Source organism: Ranitomeya variabilis, chromosome 1, assembly GCF_051348905.1.
Source record: "Ranitomeya variabilis isolate aRanVar5 chromosome 1, aRanVar5.hap1, whole genome shotgun sequence".
Taxonomy (NCBI): Eukaryota; Metazoa; Chordata; class Amphibia; order Anura; family Dendrobatidae; genus Ranitomeya; species Ranitomeya variabilis.
In genome coordinates, this window is record NC_135232.1 from 14,282,582 (window position 1) to 14,297,137 (window position 14,556).

The 14,556-nt window shown below is 42.2% G+C and overlaps 2 protein-coding genes across 4 annotated transcripts in view; both read right to left on the reverse strand.

The window, feature by feature from the left end:
- Nucleotides 1-14,556, reverse strand: part of LOC143793496 (uncharacterized) — a 606,170-nt gene that overhangs the window by 48,912 nt on the left and 542,702 nt on the right. The gene's annotated exons all lie outside the window — the stretch shown is intronic.
- Nucleotides 5,739-14,556, reverse strand: part of LOC143793530 (uncharacterized) — an 81,460-nt gene continuing 72,642 nt past the window's right edge. For both annotated transcript variants that reach the window (XM_077280581.1, XM_077280580.1), the window contains 3 exons: nucleotides 13,774-13,871; nucleotides 9,335-9,440; nucleotides 5,739-7,329 (listed from right to left, as the gene is read on the reverse strand). In XM_077280581.1, the coding sequence (XP_077136696.1) occupies nucleotides 5,783-7,329; nucleotides 9,335-9,440; nucleotides 13,774-13,871 (1,751 nt within the window). In that variant the 3' untranslated portion in view covers nucleotides 5,739-5,782. The remainder of the gene's footprint in view (nucleotides 7,330-9,334; nucleotides 9,441-13,773; nucleotides 13,872-14,556) is intronic.

The following is a 14,556-nucleotide window of genomic DNA, read 5'->3' on the forward strand; positions in this document are numbered from 1 at the left end:
ATTCCACACTACTAATGTTAGTAGTGTGTATGTGCAAAATTTTGGCACTGTAGCTTGTAATATAAAGGGTTAAATGGCTGAAAAAATTGGCGTGGGCTCCCGCGCAATTTTCTCCGACAGAGTGGTAAAGCCAGTGACTGAGGGCAGATATTAATAGCCAGGAGAGGGTCCATGGTTATTGGCCCCCCTGGCTACAAACATCTGCCCCCAGCCACCCCAGAAAAGGGACATCTGGAAGATGCGCCTATTCTGGCACTTGGCCACTCTCTTCCCACTCCCGTGTAGCGGTGGGATATGGGGTAATGAAGGGTTAATGTCACCTTGCTATTGTAAGGTGACATTAAGGCTGGTTAATAATGGAGAGGCGTCAATGATGACACCTATCCATTATTAATCCAATAGTACGAAATGGTTAATAAAACACACACATTATTAAATAGTATTTTAAGGAAATAAAGACACAGGTTGTTGTAATATTTTATTAGACTCTTAATCCATCTGAAGACCATCGTCCTGAAACAAAGTTAAAAAAAACAAACAACAATATACATACCTTCTGGCGTTCTGTCAGTCCCACGATGTAAATCCATCTGAAGGGGTTAAATCATTTTACAGCCAGGAGCTGTGCTAATGCACTCCCTCGTGCCTGTAAAACCCCGGGTACTGAATGGAAAGCAGGGTGATCTGTGTTACCTTGATTCGGGGTGAGGCGCCCTCTGCTGGATGTCCTCATGAACTGGAGCCTTGGAAAAGTTCTCACGCTCGAGTTCATATGAGGACATCCAGCAGAGGGCGCATCACCGCAACTCAAGGTAACTGAAAAGTATTTCATTAAAATACTTTGTAATAATGTGTGAGATTTACTTTTCATCGTGGCAGCTGAATGATTTACAGCTACTAGGGTGCTTGATTACATGTGGGGATTCCCTAGCAACCAGGCAACCTCCACATGTACTCAGCCTGGCTAGTAGCTGTAAATCATTCAGTTGCCGCGATGAAAACTAAATCTCCGAGCAGTCATAAATACTCGGAGGTCACCCGGGCATGCTCGGGAAAACCCGAGCAAAGAGTACACTCGCTCATCACTAGTCACCATACATATTCCAAGAGTCATAACTTTTTGATGACGGGCATATATCATGGCGTGTTGTGTGCAGGACAAACTATAGTTTTACTTGTAGTTTTTCTGTCACTTTTGCTCAGTTTTTCCTTAGACAAAGTGATAAAACAATAGCAACATTACATATTTTTGCAAATAATAAAAGACTTGTGAATGGCGATTTATGTTTTTTCACATTGATTTAAAAAAAAAAAATGTTTACTTTGCCCCATTATGGGACTTGAACATTTGACTGCTTGTATAATATGCTGCAGTATTTCTGCATTGCAGTGTATTATGCCACAAAGTTTTAGACTAACACACAGCCTGATAGGCATCCATACATGGCAAGCCCAGAGGCCATTCTTAGGCGATTGCTGCACTTTGTTGCTGATGACAGAGTCCTCTCCCTCTGTCAAACATCTAGATACCGATTTCCCAATAGTATCATCTAGAGGGTTAAACAGCCAGAGTCGGCACAACCACCAATTGTGGCTGTTGCACCGATACAGGAGGGGAGCCACACCATCCCCATGACACATATTGCCACTAAACTTCTATCTCGCACTTCCTCCTTTGGCCTCGCTCAATGGTCTTCTGCAGCCTCTCACAAAAATGACCACACTGGACCTCATCTTCACCCGCCTCTGCTCCCTCTCTAACTCACCTCTCCCTCTTTGTGACCACAACCTACTCACATTCTCTTCTCTCTCAACTCCTTGTGCACAATCCTCACTCCACAAACCCGCACACCCTTGCAGAAATCTTAAACACTCTCTCAATCCCTCCTCCCTCTTGCAGACATAGGTTCTCTACACAGTGCGGATGAAGGGGAAGCTGTGCCTACAGCGATACGCGTGTGGCTCTTACCTCACCCCTTGGCGTGTCTCCTATCTTCTCTAAGCATCTCTACCCATGGTATATGATTCCTTAGCACCGGTGCTTTGCCCTTGGCAATCTTCTTTAGAAATTCCTTTCCCATGCTTTGCTTTGAGCTTGTGAATCTATTGCTTTTTACCTTGCAGCATATTCCACAGGTTACTGTGGGCAGGCTCGGTTCACACTTGGTTGGGATTTTGGGCGTATAGCCCAAGTCAATATCATGAGAGAACTATTGGTACCATTATTGTTGGGGTATTGAGCATGCTAAGATAATACTGCAGTTTACTATTTCTATTATATGGGGTTATATCAAGATATACATATGACTACAGGTTAATGTGTTATTATTTTTTTTTTCTTATATTTGTAATATTAAGCCTGTATATCATTCTGTTATTGTAACTATGGATAGGAGACACTGTATATTGGTGCATTATTGTTATTTGATCAAGCACTTTATATGTTAATTATGCTGTTCCATATACATTATATAAAGGGGTGATGGTCATTTGGTCCTGTATTCAGGCCTTGTTTTAAGTGGTTTTATTATGTGTTTGTCTTTTTTGAGGTGCAATTAAAGTTTGATATATTTTTTGTAAATTCAACACTTTCAATTCTCTCCTCTGTCCCCCAGCACCCCCTCCCTCTCCACTGATCGCGGCCGAAGACTTTGCCTCATTTTTCAAGCAGAAGATTGATAACATCAGAGACATTTCTGGTTGACAACCCCCAGAGCCCTTCCTCCAAACTGCTCAGCCCTCCTCCAAAACCAACTTCTCCACCATTACAGAAGATCGACTCTCCACTCTACTCTCAAGATCGCATCTCACTACCTGTGCACTTGACCTGATCCCATCCCACTTCATCCCAAACCTCACCACAGTCTTCATCCTAACCCCTTTTCAACCGATCATAACTGGTGTTTTACCCTCAAGCTTTAAACATGCCTCAATCACACCTATCCTCAAAACGCCCTCTCTTGACCCATCCTCTGCATCTAGCTATTGCCCCATATCACTTCTCCCCTATGCCTCAAAACTGCTGGAACACTTCCATCTTGAACTGTCCTCCCATCTCTCTTCTTGCTCCTTCTTTGACCGCTTTCAATCGGGCTTCCGGCCGCAACATTCCACTGAAACTGCCCTAAGTAAAGTCACCAATGACCTATTAACTGCCAAAGCCAAGCGAGAATACTCTGTCCTCCTCCTCCTGGACCTGTCCTCTGCCTTTCACACAGTGGACCATTCCCTACTACTACAGACCCTCTCATCTCTTGGCATCACTGACTTGGCCCTATCTTGGATTTCATCGTACCTAACAGACCGGACATTCAGCTCCCACTCGCACATCACCTACTCACCTCGCCACCTATCTGTCGGAGTCCCGCAAGGTTCAATCCTAGGGCCTCTGCTCTTCTCCATCTATACCTTTGGCCTCGGACAGCTCATAGAGTCCCATGGCTTTCAGTATCATCTGTATGCCTACAACACACAGATCTACATCTCTGGACCAGATGTCACCACCCTACTAACCAGAATCCCTCAATGTCTGTCCGCTATTTCATCCTTCTTCTCCGCTAGATTTCTAAAACTTAATATGGTCAAAAGATAATTCATCATCTTTCCCCTATCTTACTTGACTCCCGCAACAACCTATCCATTACAGTAAACGGCTGCCCACTCTCCCCAGTCCCATAAGCTCGCTGCCTCGGGGTAGTCCTTGACACTCATCTCTCCTTCAAACCACATATCCTAGCCCTTTCCACATCCTGCCAACTTCAACTCAAAAATATTTCCCAGATCTGTACATTCCTAAAGAAAGAACCTGCAAATCCCTAGTCCATGCCCTTATCATCTCCCGCCTTGACTACTGCAACCTCCTACTCTGTGGCCTCCCCGCTAATACTCTCGCACCCCTCCAATCTATTCTAAACTCTCCTGCCCAATACCTGTCCCCCCGCTATTCTCCAGCACTGGCTCCCCATTACCCAAAGACTCCAGTTTAAAACCCTAACCATGACATACAAAGCCATCCACAACCTGTCACCTCCATACATCTGTGACCTCGTGTCCCGGTATTTACCTGCATGCAACCTCCGATCCTCACTAGATCTCCTTCTCTGCCCACAATCACATACAAAATTTCTCCCGCGCATCCCCCATACTCTGGAACTCTCTACCCCAACACAGACTCTTGCCTACTGTGGAAACCTTCAAAAAGAACCTGAAGACCCACCTCTTCCGACAAGCCTACAACCTGCAGTAGCCACCAATTGACCAAACCGCTGCACAACCAGCTCTCTCCTCAGCTACTGTATCCTCACCATCCCTTGTAGATTGTGAGCCCTCGCAGGCAGGGTTCTCTCTCCTCCTTTAACAGTTGTGACTTGTATTAAGATTATTGTACTTGTTTTTTAGTATGTATACCCCTCCTCACATGTAAAGCGCCATGGAATAAAAGGCTATAATAATAAATAATAATATATTAGAAATACCTGGCAATTCTCATAATAATGCATCATAAAGCACAAATAAAGTTGGCATTTTAAAAGAAAAACAGCAAGCATAATCCTGTATGGCACGTAAGCTGTGGTATTCGGTCACTTTTTATGCTTCCCATGCTGCAGGTCCTCTGGCTGCACTCATTTCAGTTCTCGGAAAAGCAGGGGATGTGTACTGCACTGGCTGAGCTTGCATGCAGTATACACTTAACTTCCTTTCCTCTAGTTTACACAGTACTCTCTGAATTTGCACTGCTAGAGTACTATGAAAAACAAGGAAATTTGTAGTGCCGATGTTCCTGCATGCTGCCCCTCTCTCGCAGCAGGGATGCCAACTCACTCACCACCGCGGCCTCCGTCCTGCACCTCCTCATCCTTCCTCATAGGCTGATTCCCAGGCACAGTGCACCCGCTGCCTCCTTCTTAAAGGAGCCACGCACACTGTCCTAAAGTGTCCCCAGCCAATAGCTGGGAGCCCGTTATTATTTAAGGCACTTCCACTTGCATGGGAGGTGCCTGTGAAATGTTGTTAGTCTGTTTTTAATCATGCTTAGTTCTCAGGTCCCTGTCCGCTAGTCCCACTAGCATCTGTTTGTTCCTAACCACCTTGCTAATACTTGCCTTGTCAGTCAGGACTACAGCCTGATCCGCCTGTGTTTGCTGTACCAACCTGTATAACAGCCGGACCCGCCTGCACCAGCCATGCCAATCTGTACAACAGCCGGTCCCGCCTGCACCAGCCATGCCAATTTGTTTTACAGCCGGAACCACCGGCACTTGCCGTGTGAACCTGCATATCAGCTGGACCCGCCAGCACTTGCCATGCCAGTCTGTATATTAGCTGTCCTAGTCTGCACTTGCCACTGCCTGCATCAGCTGTTATTTCCAGGCGATTCCAGCTGCCAGTCCCTTAGTGGTCAGCTGCCGTGCGTCTGTGGTCTGTCCTGGAGTAGCACCTGATGTTCATTGAGAGCCAAGCTGAAAAGTCAGGTGTTCACCTAGTCACACCTTTCCAGGCTCTCCTTGGACAACGGCACAGTGGTTCCACCATTCCTGTTACAAAAGTGAAATATTGGTGGGTACAAACATAGCTGACAAGGCTGGGTGAAGAGGAAAGGTGAGAATAGAAGTGCTAATGTGCTATAAGAAACAAAGACGCAATTTAAAAACAGAAAGACGGCAGATACAGCAAATGTGTGGGGCACAAGAGCAATGGAGAATTGAACTTTTAAAAGGATTTGATAAACTGATAAAACCTGACATGTTAAATATTTTTTATTGAAAAAAGACCTTACACAACGTCAAAAGAACTCCAGTGTGTGACTTTTCTCGTGATTTAAAAGTTTGACTTTAGAAATAAAACATTTACCACATTCTGAACATGAATACGGCTTCACTCTTGTGTGAATTCTCTGATGTTTAACAAGATCTGATTTAACTTTAAAAGACTTCAAACATTCTAAACATGAATATGGCTTTTCTCCTGTATGAATTCTCTCGTGTTTAACTAGATCTGATTTAACAGTAAAGCACTTCCCACAATGTGAACATGAATATGGTTTCTCCCCGGTATGGATTCTCTCATGTTTAATAAGATATGATTTATCTGTAAAACACTTAGCACATTGTGAACATGAGTATGGTTTCTCCCCTGTGTGAATTCTCTGATGTGTAATGAGATCTGATTTACTGGTAAAACACTTCCCACATTCTTTACATGGAAATGGCTTCTCCCCTGTGTGAACTCTCTCATGTCTACCAAGATTTGATTTACTTATAAAACATTTCCCACATTCTGAACATGAATAAATCTTCTCTCCTGTGTGAATTTTCTGATGTTTAACAAGATCTGATTTAACACTAAAACAACTCCCACATTCAGTGCATGAATAGGGTTTCTCCCCTGTGTGAGTTCTCTGGTGTGTAACCAGTTCTGTTTTCTGTGTAAAACATTTTCCACATTCTGAACATGAATATGGCTTCTTTCCAGTGTGAATTCTCTCATGTATAACAAGATTTGACTTGTTTCTAAAACATTTCCCACATTCTAAACATGAAAATGGCTTTTCTCCTGTGTGACTTCTCTGGTGTCTAACAAGATCTGATTTTTGTGCAAAACATTTCCCACAATGTGAACACGAAAATGGCTTCTCGCCTGTGTGAAATCTCTGATGTTTAAGAAGAATCGATTTACTTATAAAACGTTTTCCACATTCTGAACATGAATACAGCTTATCTCCTGTATGAAGTCGCTGGTGTTTAACAAGGCTTGATTTATGTGCAAAACATTTTCCACATTCTGAACAATAAATTTTTGCAGAGGTGTGACCTCTCTCATGCTTAACAAAATCTGATTGATCTGTAAAGGACTTTTGACACAATGAACATGAAAATGGTTTCTCCCCTGTGTGTGTTCGTTTATGTTTAACTACGGCTGATTTATATGTAAAGCATTTCCCACATTCTGAACAGGAGAAGGGTTTCTCCCCTGTGTGAATTCTTTTATGTATAAGAAGACTTGATTTATCTCTAAAACATTTCCCACATTCTAAACAGGAGAATGGCTTTTTTCCTGTGTGACTTTTGTGATGATCTCGAAGTCTGGCATTAGAAATAAAGCATTTCCCACATTGTGAACATGAAAATGGCTTCTCTCCTGTATGGATTCGTATATGAATAACAAGACTTGATTTATCTCTAAAACATTTCCCACATTCTGAACATGAGTATGGCTTCTCTCCTGCATGTACATTAAAGGTAATGAAGCTTTCTTGTATGGCATCTTCATCTTCTCTTTTATAATTGGGCAATGACATTATATTTCCTTTTGAATTCTTACTGGAATTTTCTGTGAAAAACGTAACAAAAAAATTGCAATTTAAAAATAAAATAAAATAAGCACATTTGTAAATGTTCTTAGACTAGAAACACACATGTAGTATTTTATGAAGCTATTTTCAACTAAACCAAAAGTGGATTCTGCAAGAAGGTGATGTACCAGCCGTTGCTGTTTGCCACAAAACACTGCATCAAATACTACCACAAATAAAACTACATGTATGATTTCAGACTTATAAAGTTTTGTATAACAATGTAAAATGTATAAATGGAAAATAAATCCATGACTCAAGTCTATACCATGACTTGACAGAACTAAACTATTTGAAAAGCACAACCCCTTATAGCAATCAGGTCTATTTTCTGCCAACTCCTGTGGCCCCTTCACTTTAGATTTTCACTAACAATATTAATATTAAATAATTATTAATATTGGATTAATCATGGGTATAGACTTCTTTGAACAAGATAACCATACCGCCACCAGCTCTAGATGCTATACAGTGTCCTAAGTATGGAGAGGATCAGACAGTCAGGGGATCAATCAGAAGCTGTAATGGTCCCAAAACGTGAAGTATTGATTGATTTCTTACAAGATTTCCATTGCCATGGAACAGAGCATTGCAAGGCATTATTGCCCACCTAGTTACATGACATCTGGCATGGTGTAAGACACAGAATTAGTTGGTTATTGAAAGCGACACCTAAACTGGTTAAATTTCCAGGATCAGATTTACCTTGCAGACAGAAGCTGGACTGTGTAATATAGTCTTGCTTCAGACAATAATGTAGCACGTACATTGAACCAACATCTGACTAAGCCTACGTTCAAAAGATGTAATTTTTGATTGTTTTTACTTTGTGTATTTTCTAAAAAATTAAAGTAAAAATATTTTACTTAACAGGTGTAGAAAATCTGTAACATCAAAATCTCACCGTGGGTGCAAAAGTTATGGGTCTGTGCACAAGTAGTTTTGTTTTTTTTCTGCACTGTTTTATTACAAAACCTGAAGGATTTCCTAGAACCAGCAAATGAATGAGAATCCTGAAGTTTCATGCATACATTGCGTATTTTTTCCTTGCCGTTTTAAATCTGCAATGTCAATTATTTCAACGTTTTTGCTACAGATTTTATTAATACTAATAAGTGGGGAAACATCTGCGGCAAAAATGTGCTTATTTTATGCAACGTTTTTCCTTCCAAGCGATGCAGAAATTACCGCTGCAAATAATGTGTTCACAGACCCTAACAGTTTTGCTTAGTTTATTTTATGCTGACTTCTGGATTTGGAGCTTTCTCAGTCTATAAACTGAGAGAATAACACAACAGGAGCTCTGAACAGGACACAAACCATTTGCCACGTCTCTGATCTCTGGTGTCTGTAGCATCATCTTCACTTTAACACCGCTGCGGCTAATAACGGAGCTCAGCAGCACTGTCCAAACTGTCGACACAAGCTGCTCTGCTCGGTTATTGGCTGCAGTGCTGTCTGCGTGACACCGGAGTTTCCGCTCCGGGCCCGGGAAGGGTGCATAAAACTCAGTAGGAAAGAGCTGTTTTCTAAAACTGGAAAACCTCTTTAACCCACACAACAACATAGTGCAAAAATGTCTGCAGCTGTAGATGAACCCAGACATCTGAAGAGCCTTGTTCTGTGAATTCTGATCAATGCGGCCGGTGGGAATATCTCCTTACGTTTTCATGGCTGGAAGTGTAAAACTGAAAGGGAGCTGCCGATCAGTGGTAACTTTCTTTTCAGAACACGGCCATTAATGGTAGTGTTCACGACAACTGCTGCCTCGGAGACAAACACTTGGCGGAGAATCCTTCACGATAGAATTCGCAGTACACCAGAGGATTTTACATTCCCCTCAGGTTCCGCACTACAGAACCCAGGAACCCTTTAATATAAGCTCCGCCGTGTAATCTCTCCTCCAGAAAGTTCTGACTTTTCTTTCTATGGTTATCATCACACACCCAGTCACCATCCGCAAACGCTTTAATCATTACATACCAGTGGTAACATCTGCTAGATTTTCCTCTTTTCCATCATTCATCTCTTCTTCTTCTTCGTCTTCTACTTCTATTTCTTCCACCTTAATAATTGTTAGCTCTTCCTCCTGAATTGATATAAATATGTAATGATTCAGTACAATAATGCAGATATGGCGCAGTTTTTTTGGGGGAGCTGATGACACAAGACACAAACCAAAGTCACATGTCTGAGTTTCACACATGTGCTCTATCCATAACTTTAGGGGACGAATGGTTGGAAACTCTCCACCATCACCCCTGAAAAACTAAGACATCTGAGAGATTGGTCCAATTTGCAATATTTATCACTGAGTAGAAAAAGATGCACACATTAGGAAACTGCTTATTCCAGCTAACGGAACGACATACGGATTGTATAAACAGACACGGAAAAAAAATAAGGATGAAATCGGATTCGTGGCACTGATGAAAATATAACTTACCATATATACTCGAGTATAAGCCGACCCGAGTATAAGCCGACCCCCCTAATTTCGCAACAAAAAACTGGGAAAACTTATTGACTCGAGTATAAGCCTAGGGTGGAAAATGCAGCAGCTACCGGTATATGTCAAAAATAAAAATAGATACCAATAAAAGTAAAATTAATTGAGACATCAGTAGGTTAAGTGTTTTTGAATATCCATATTGAATCAGGAGCCCCATATAATGCTCCATGCAGTTCTTTATGGCCCCATAGATGCCCCATATAATGCTCCATGCAGTTATGGCCCCATAGATGCCCCATATAATGCTCCATGCAGTTATGGCCCCATAGATCCCCCATATAATGCTCCATGCAGTTATGGCCCCATAGATGCCCCATATAATGCTCCATGCAGTTATGGCCCCATAGATGCCCCATGTAATGCCAAATGCAGTTTTAGCCCCATAGATGCTCCATATAATGCTCCATGCAGTTATGGCCCCATAGATGCTCCATGCAGTTATGGCCCCATAGATGCCCCATATAATGCTCCATACAGTTATGGCCCCATAGATGCTCCATATAATGCCCCATGCAGTTTTAGCCCCATAGATGCTCCATATAATGCTCCATGCAGTTATGGCCCATAGATGCTCCATGCAGTTATGGCCCCATAGATGCCCCATATAATGCTCCATACAGTTATGGCCCCATAGATGCTCCATATAATGCCCCATGCAGTTTTAGCCCCATAGATGCTCCATATAATGCTCCATGCAGTTGTTTATGGCCCCATAGATGCTCCATACAGCATTGTGCCACATGTAATGCTGCTGCTGCAATAAAAAAAAAATACATACTCACCTCTCGTCGATGCTCCTCAGCGTCCTGTCTCTCCGCACTGACTGTTCAGGCAGAGGGCCTGCACACTAATACGTCATCGCGCCCTCTGCCCTGCACAGTCACAGCAAGAGGACGGGAAGACGGAGCGGCGCCCGGCGAATGCAACACGGACAGGTGAATATGAAATACTCACCTGGTCCCGGCGCTCCTGACGCTGTCACTGCCTGACCCATGGTACCGCAGCTTCTTCCTGTAATGAGCGGTCACTGGTACCGCTCATTACAGTAATGAATATGCGGCTCCGCCCCTATGGGAGTGGAGTCCATATTCATTACTTTAATGAGCGGTACCACGTGACCACTGAATAGAGGAAGAGCTGCAGCGAGGGAGACCATGGGACAGGCTGGGACAGCGTTAGGAGCGCCAGGAGCAGGTGAGTATGCGACACTGCTCTCTCCCCCTCACCCGCTGACCCCACTGCCGACCATGACTCGAGTATAAGCCGAGAGAGGCACTTTCAGCCCAAAAATTTGGGCTGAAAATCTCGGCTTATACTCGAGTATATACGGTATTTTGTGTACGACAGAAAAAACTGATGCGCAAAAAACGGCCCAATGAGTCAATAAAAATGCGAGGACCTGCCTTCACAATTATAATTAAAAAGACGCATTTCTCAAAGATCATACACAGCCACAACTACAAGAACAGCGGTCAGTGGCTGCCCATCCAGAACAAAGGGAATCTTCCACTATTACCAAAGGGTCTTCGGAGATCACTAATAATAATAATAATAATAATCTTTATTTTTATATAGCGCTAACATATTACGCAGCGCTTTACAGTTTGCACACATTATCATCGCTGTCCCTGATGGGGCTCACAATCTAAATTCCCTATCAGTATGTCTTTGGAATGTGGGAGGAAACCGGAGTACCCGGAGGAAACCCACGCAAACACGGAGAGAACATACAAACTCTTTGCAGATGTTGTCCAAGGTGGGATTAGAACCCAGGACTCCAGCGCTGCAAGGCTGCTGTGCTAACCACTGCGCCACCGTGCTGCCCACTAAATCAATGCAGCAAATATCCTTAGAAGCCGCCACTTACATAGCTTGTTCTATTAGCAGCCTACCATTCTGCCATCTTTCCAGGTGCATTCCTAACTCAGTCTTCACTTTTTAGCAAAACTAAGGGCTCACTGACAGTTTCTAATTAGTAGGAGACTTTATTATTTGTTATGCTCAGCGCTGTATATTTCATCCCTTTCTGACTGACAGAATGATGTCAAAATGTCAACGTGTCAAGAGTAAGTCTTACACATAAATGTCATAAACAATACTGGTTAATAAAGGTTTCCTCACACCCATCCTTTTGTCACTTAATTGTTGGATATCACTATTGTGTCCATAGTATTTCTCTGTTGGAACCGTAAACTCCACAATATATGGACATTACAGAGATGGTGAGGGAACACTTAGCTAATTTACATGAATTTAAATCTGGTCGAGATGAATTACATCCTAAAGTACTGAAAGAGTTAGCAGAGGAAATTGCAGAATCACTAGCAGAAATCATTGAAAAATCCTGGAGAATAGGAGAAGTCCCAGAAGATTGGAGAAGGGAAATGTTGTCCCTATTTTCAAAAAAGGAAAGAAGATGGAGCCAGGAAATTACAGGCCAGTGAGCCTTACTTGTATAACAAGAAATATATTTGAACAAATTATTAAACAGAATCTATGTACTGTAAGTACTTTGATAAGGATACAGTAATTAACCAGAGCCAGCATGGGTTTGAAGCAAACAAGTCATGCCAGACTAATCTAATTTCCTTCTATGATGGAATCACTGACTGGGTAGATCAGGGAAATGCGGTAGATATAGTATATCTTGATTTCAGTAAAGCATTTCATAAAGTAACTCATACTACCCTTATTGAAAAAAGGACCATGTATGGGATTCACCAGGCTACGGTTAGGTGGATTTATAACTGGGTCAGTGATCGCAGTGAAAGAGTGGGTGTTAAATGGTTGCACATCCAGTTCGAAGAGTATTTCAAGTGGGGTACCACAAGGCTCTGTCCTGGCCCCACTGCTGTTCAACATTTTTATAAATGATCTAGATAAGGTAAACTAATCAAATTTGCAGACGATGCAAAGCTAGGAGGGATAGCTAACACTAGAGAAGACAGAGAAAGGATTCAGAAGGATCTAGATAAGTTTGAACAATGGGCAGCGACTAATAGAATAGTATTTAACAGGGAGAAATGCAAGATTCTACATCTGTGCAAGAGAAACAAAACTTACATCTATTGAATGGGAAGAATTGAACTAAGCAACAGCATGTGTGGAAAAAGACTTGGGAATACTAATAGATCACAGACTGTGCATGAGTCAATAGTGTGATCCAGCAGCAAAAAATACAAACACAGCTCTAGGATGTATTAAGAGAAACAGAGTATAGATCATGTGAACTCATTATCCCCCTCTACTCCTCCTCATCTGAAACACTGTCCAGTTCTAGGCACATTTTAAAAAGACATTGAAAAATGGAGCAAGTTCAGAGGAAAGCTACCAGGATGGTGAGTGGACTGCAAAGTATGTACTAAGAGGAACGGTTAAAGTAATGGGAATGTTTAGCTGCAAAAACGAAGGCTAAGAGGAGACTTAATACAAATATCTGAAGGGCTATCACAGTGTAGAGGGATTATCATTATTGTCATTTGCATATGGAAATACAAGAAGCAATGAATGAAACTGAAAGGGAGAAGATATTAGAAAACACTTTTTGACAGTTTAGGGTGATCAATGAGTGGAACAGGCGGCCATGAGAGGTGGTGCATTCTCCTTCAATGGAAGTCTTCAAACAGAGGCAGGACAGACATCTGTCTGAGATGGTTTGGTGAATCCTGCATTGAGTAGGGGGTTGGACACGAGGACCCTGGGGGTCCCTGCTAACTCTAACATTCTATGATTACTCTCCTGGATGTATAACCGCACTGGATGTGGTCACTGCTGGAAAGACATACAGGCTCTTCTCATCACTGAGACACAATATGGTCTAGGATGGAAAGTTCTAACTAATAAACGCCAAAACCAATTACCTCAATCACAAATGTCCCCCCATATACAAATCCAGTACAGTGCCATCTACCTGATGATCTTCCGGGATATCGCAATTCTCCTCTGGACTGTCCTGGGAATACAAGGGTTGGAGACATCTCTTTGATGGATTTCGCTTCCTGGATCCTTCTGTAGGAAACAAAGTGTAATCAATCAAAAAGAAAGTGAAAAATAAAATATAAAAAAGTTAGATGGTGTAAGAAAGGAAAGATAGGGAATTTTTAATTATTAATAGATACGGATTTAGGAGGAAAATAACTTTTGACCGACTCTTTAAAAAAACACTCGTATCAAAAATTATTATTATGTAGCAGAGTGTATTTACACAATTGCTAATTTTACCTTCTACCAAGTTAAGTCTTCTTTTTTCCATAAAACATTTGATAGTAGTGTTTCTTTAAGGGGGTTAACATTGCCAAGGAGACATATCTGACATCATTTATCTAAAGCGGCTCCGAGCAATGGAGTCCAGGCTAATTTGACAGAGGAAATGGGGGAGAAGGGCAGAAATTTGCATACACAAATAATTTGACAACGGGGCGGCCACACTCTTCTCCTCCAGAAACTCCACCACCGTGAGAATGAAATCCAGACTGCAGCCAGTAATAGTTAATGTGGTTGTCGAGACATCCAGCAGAGCGGGGGTCCTGCCGATTATCACAACATAGTAACTTACGTTGTCATTCTGCAGTAGAAACCAAGACTGATGAGAAAGGAAAAAGGAGTGTGTGTGTGTGTGTGTGTGTGTGTGTGTGGGGGCGTGATCCATCAGCAGTTACTTTCATTTCACAGCTTGTTTTTTTGTTCTAAATTT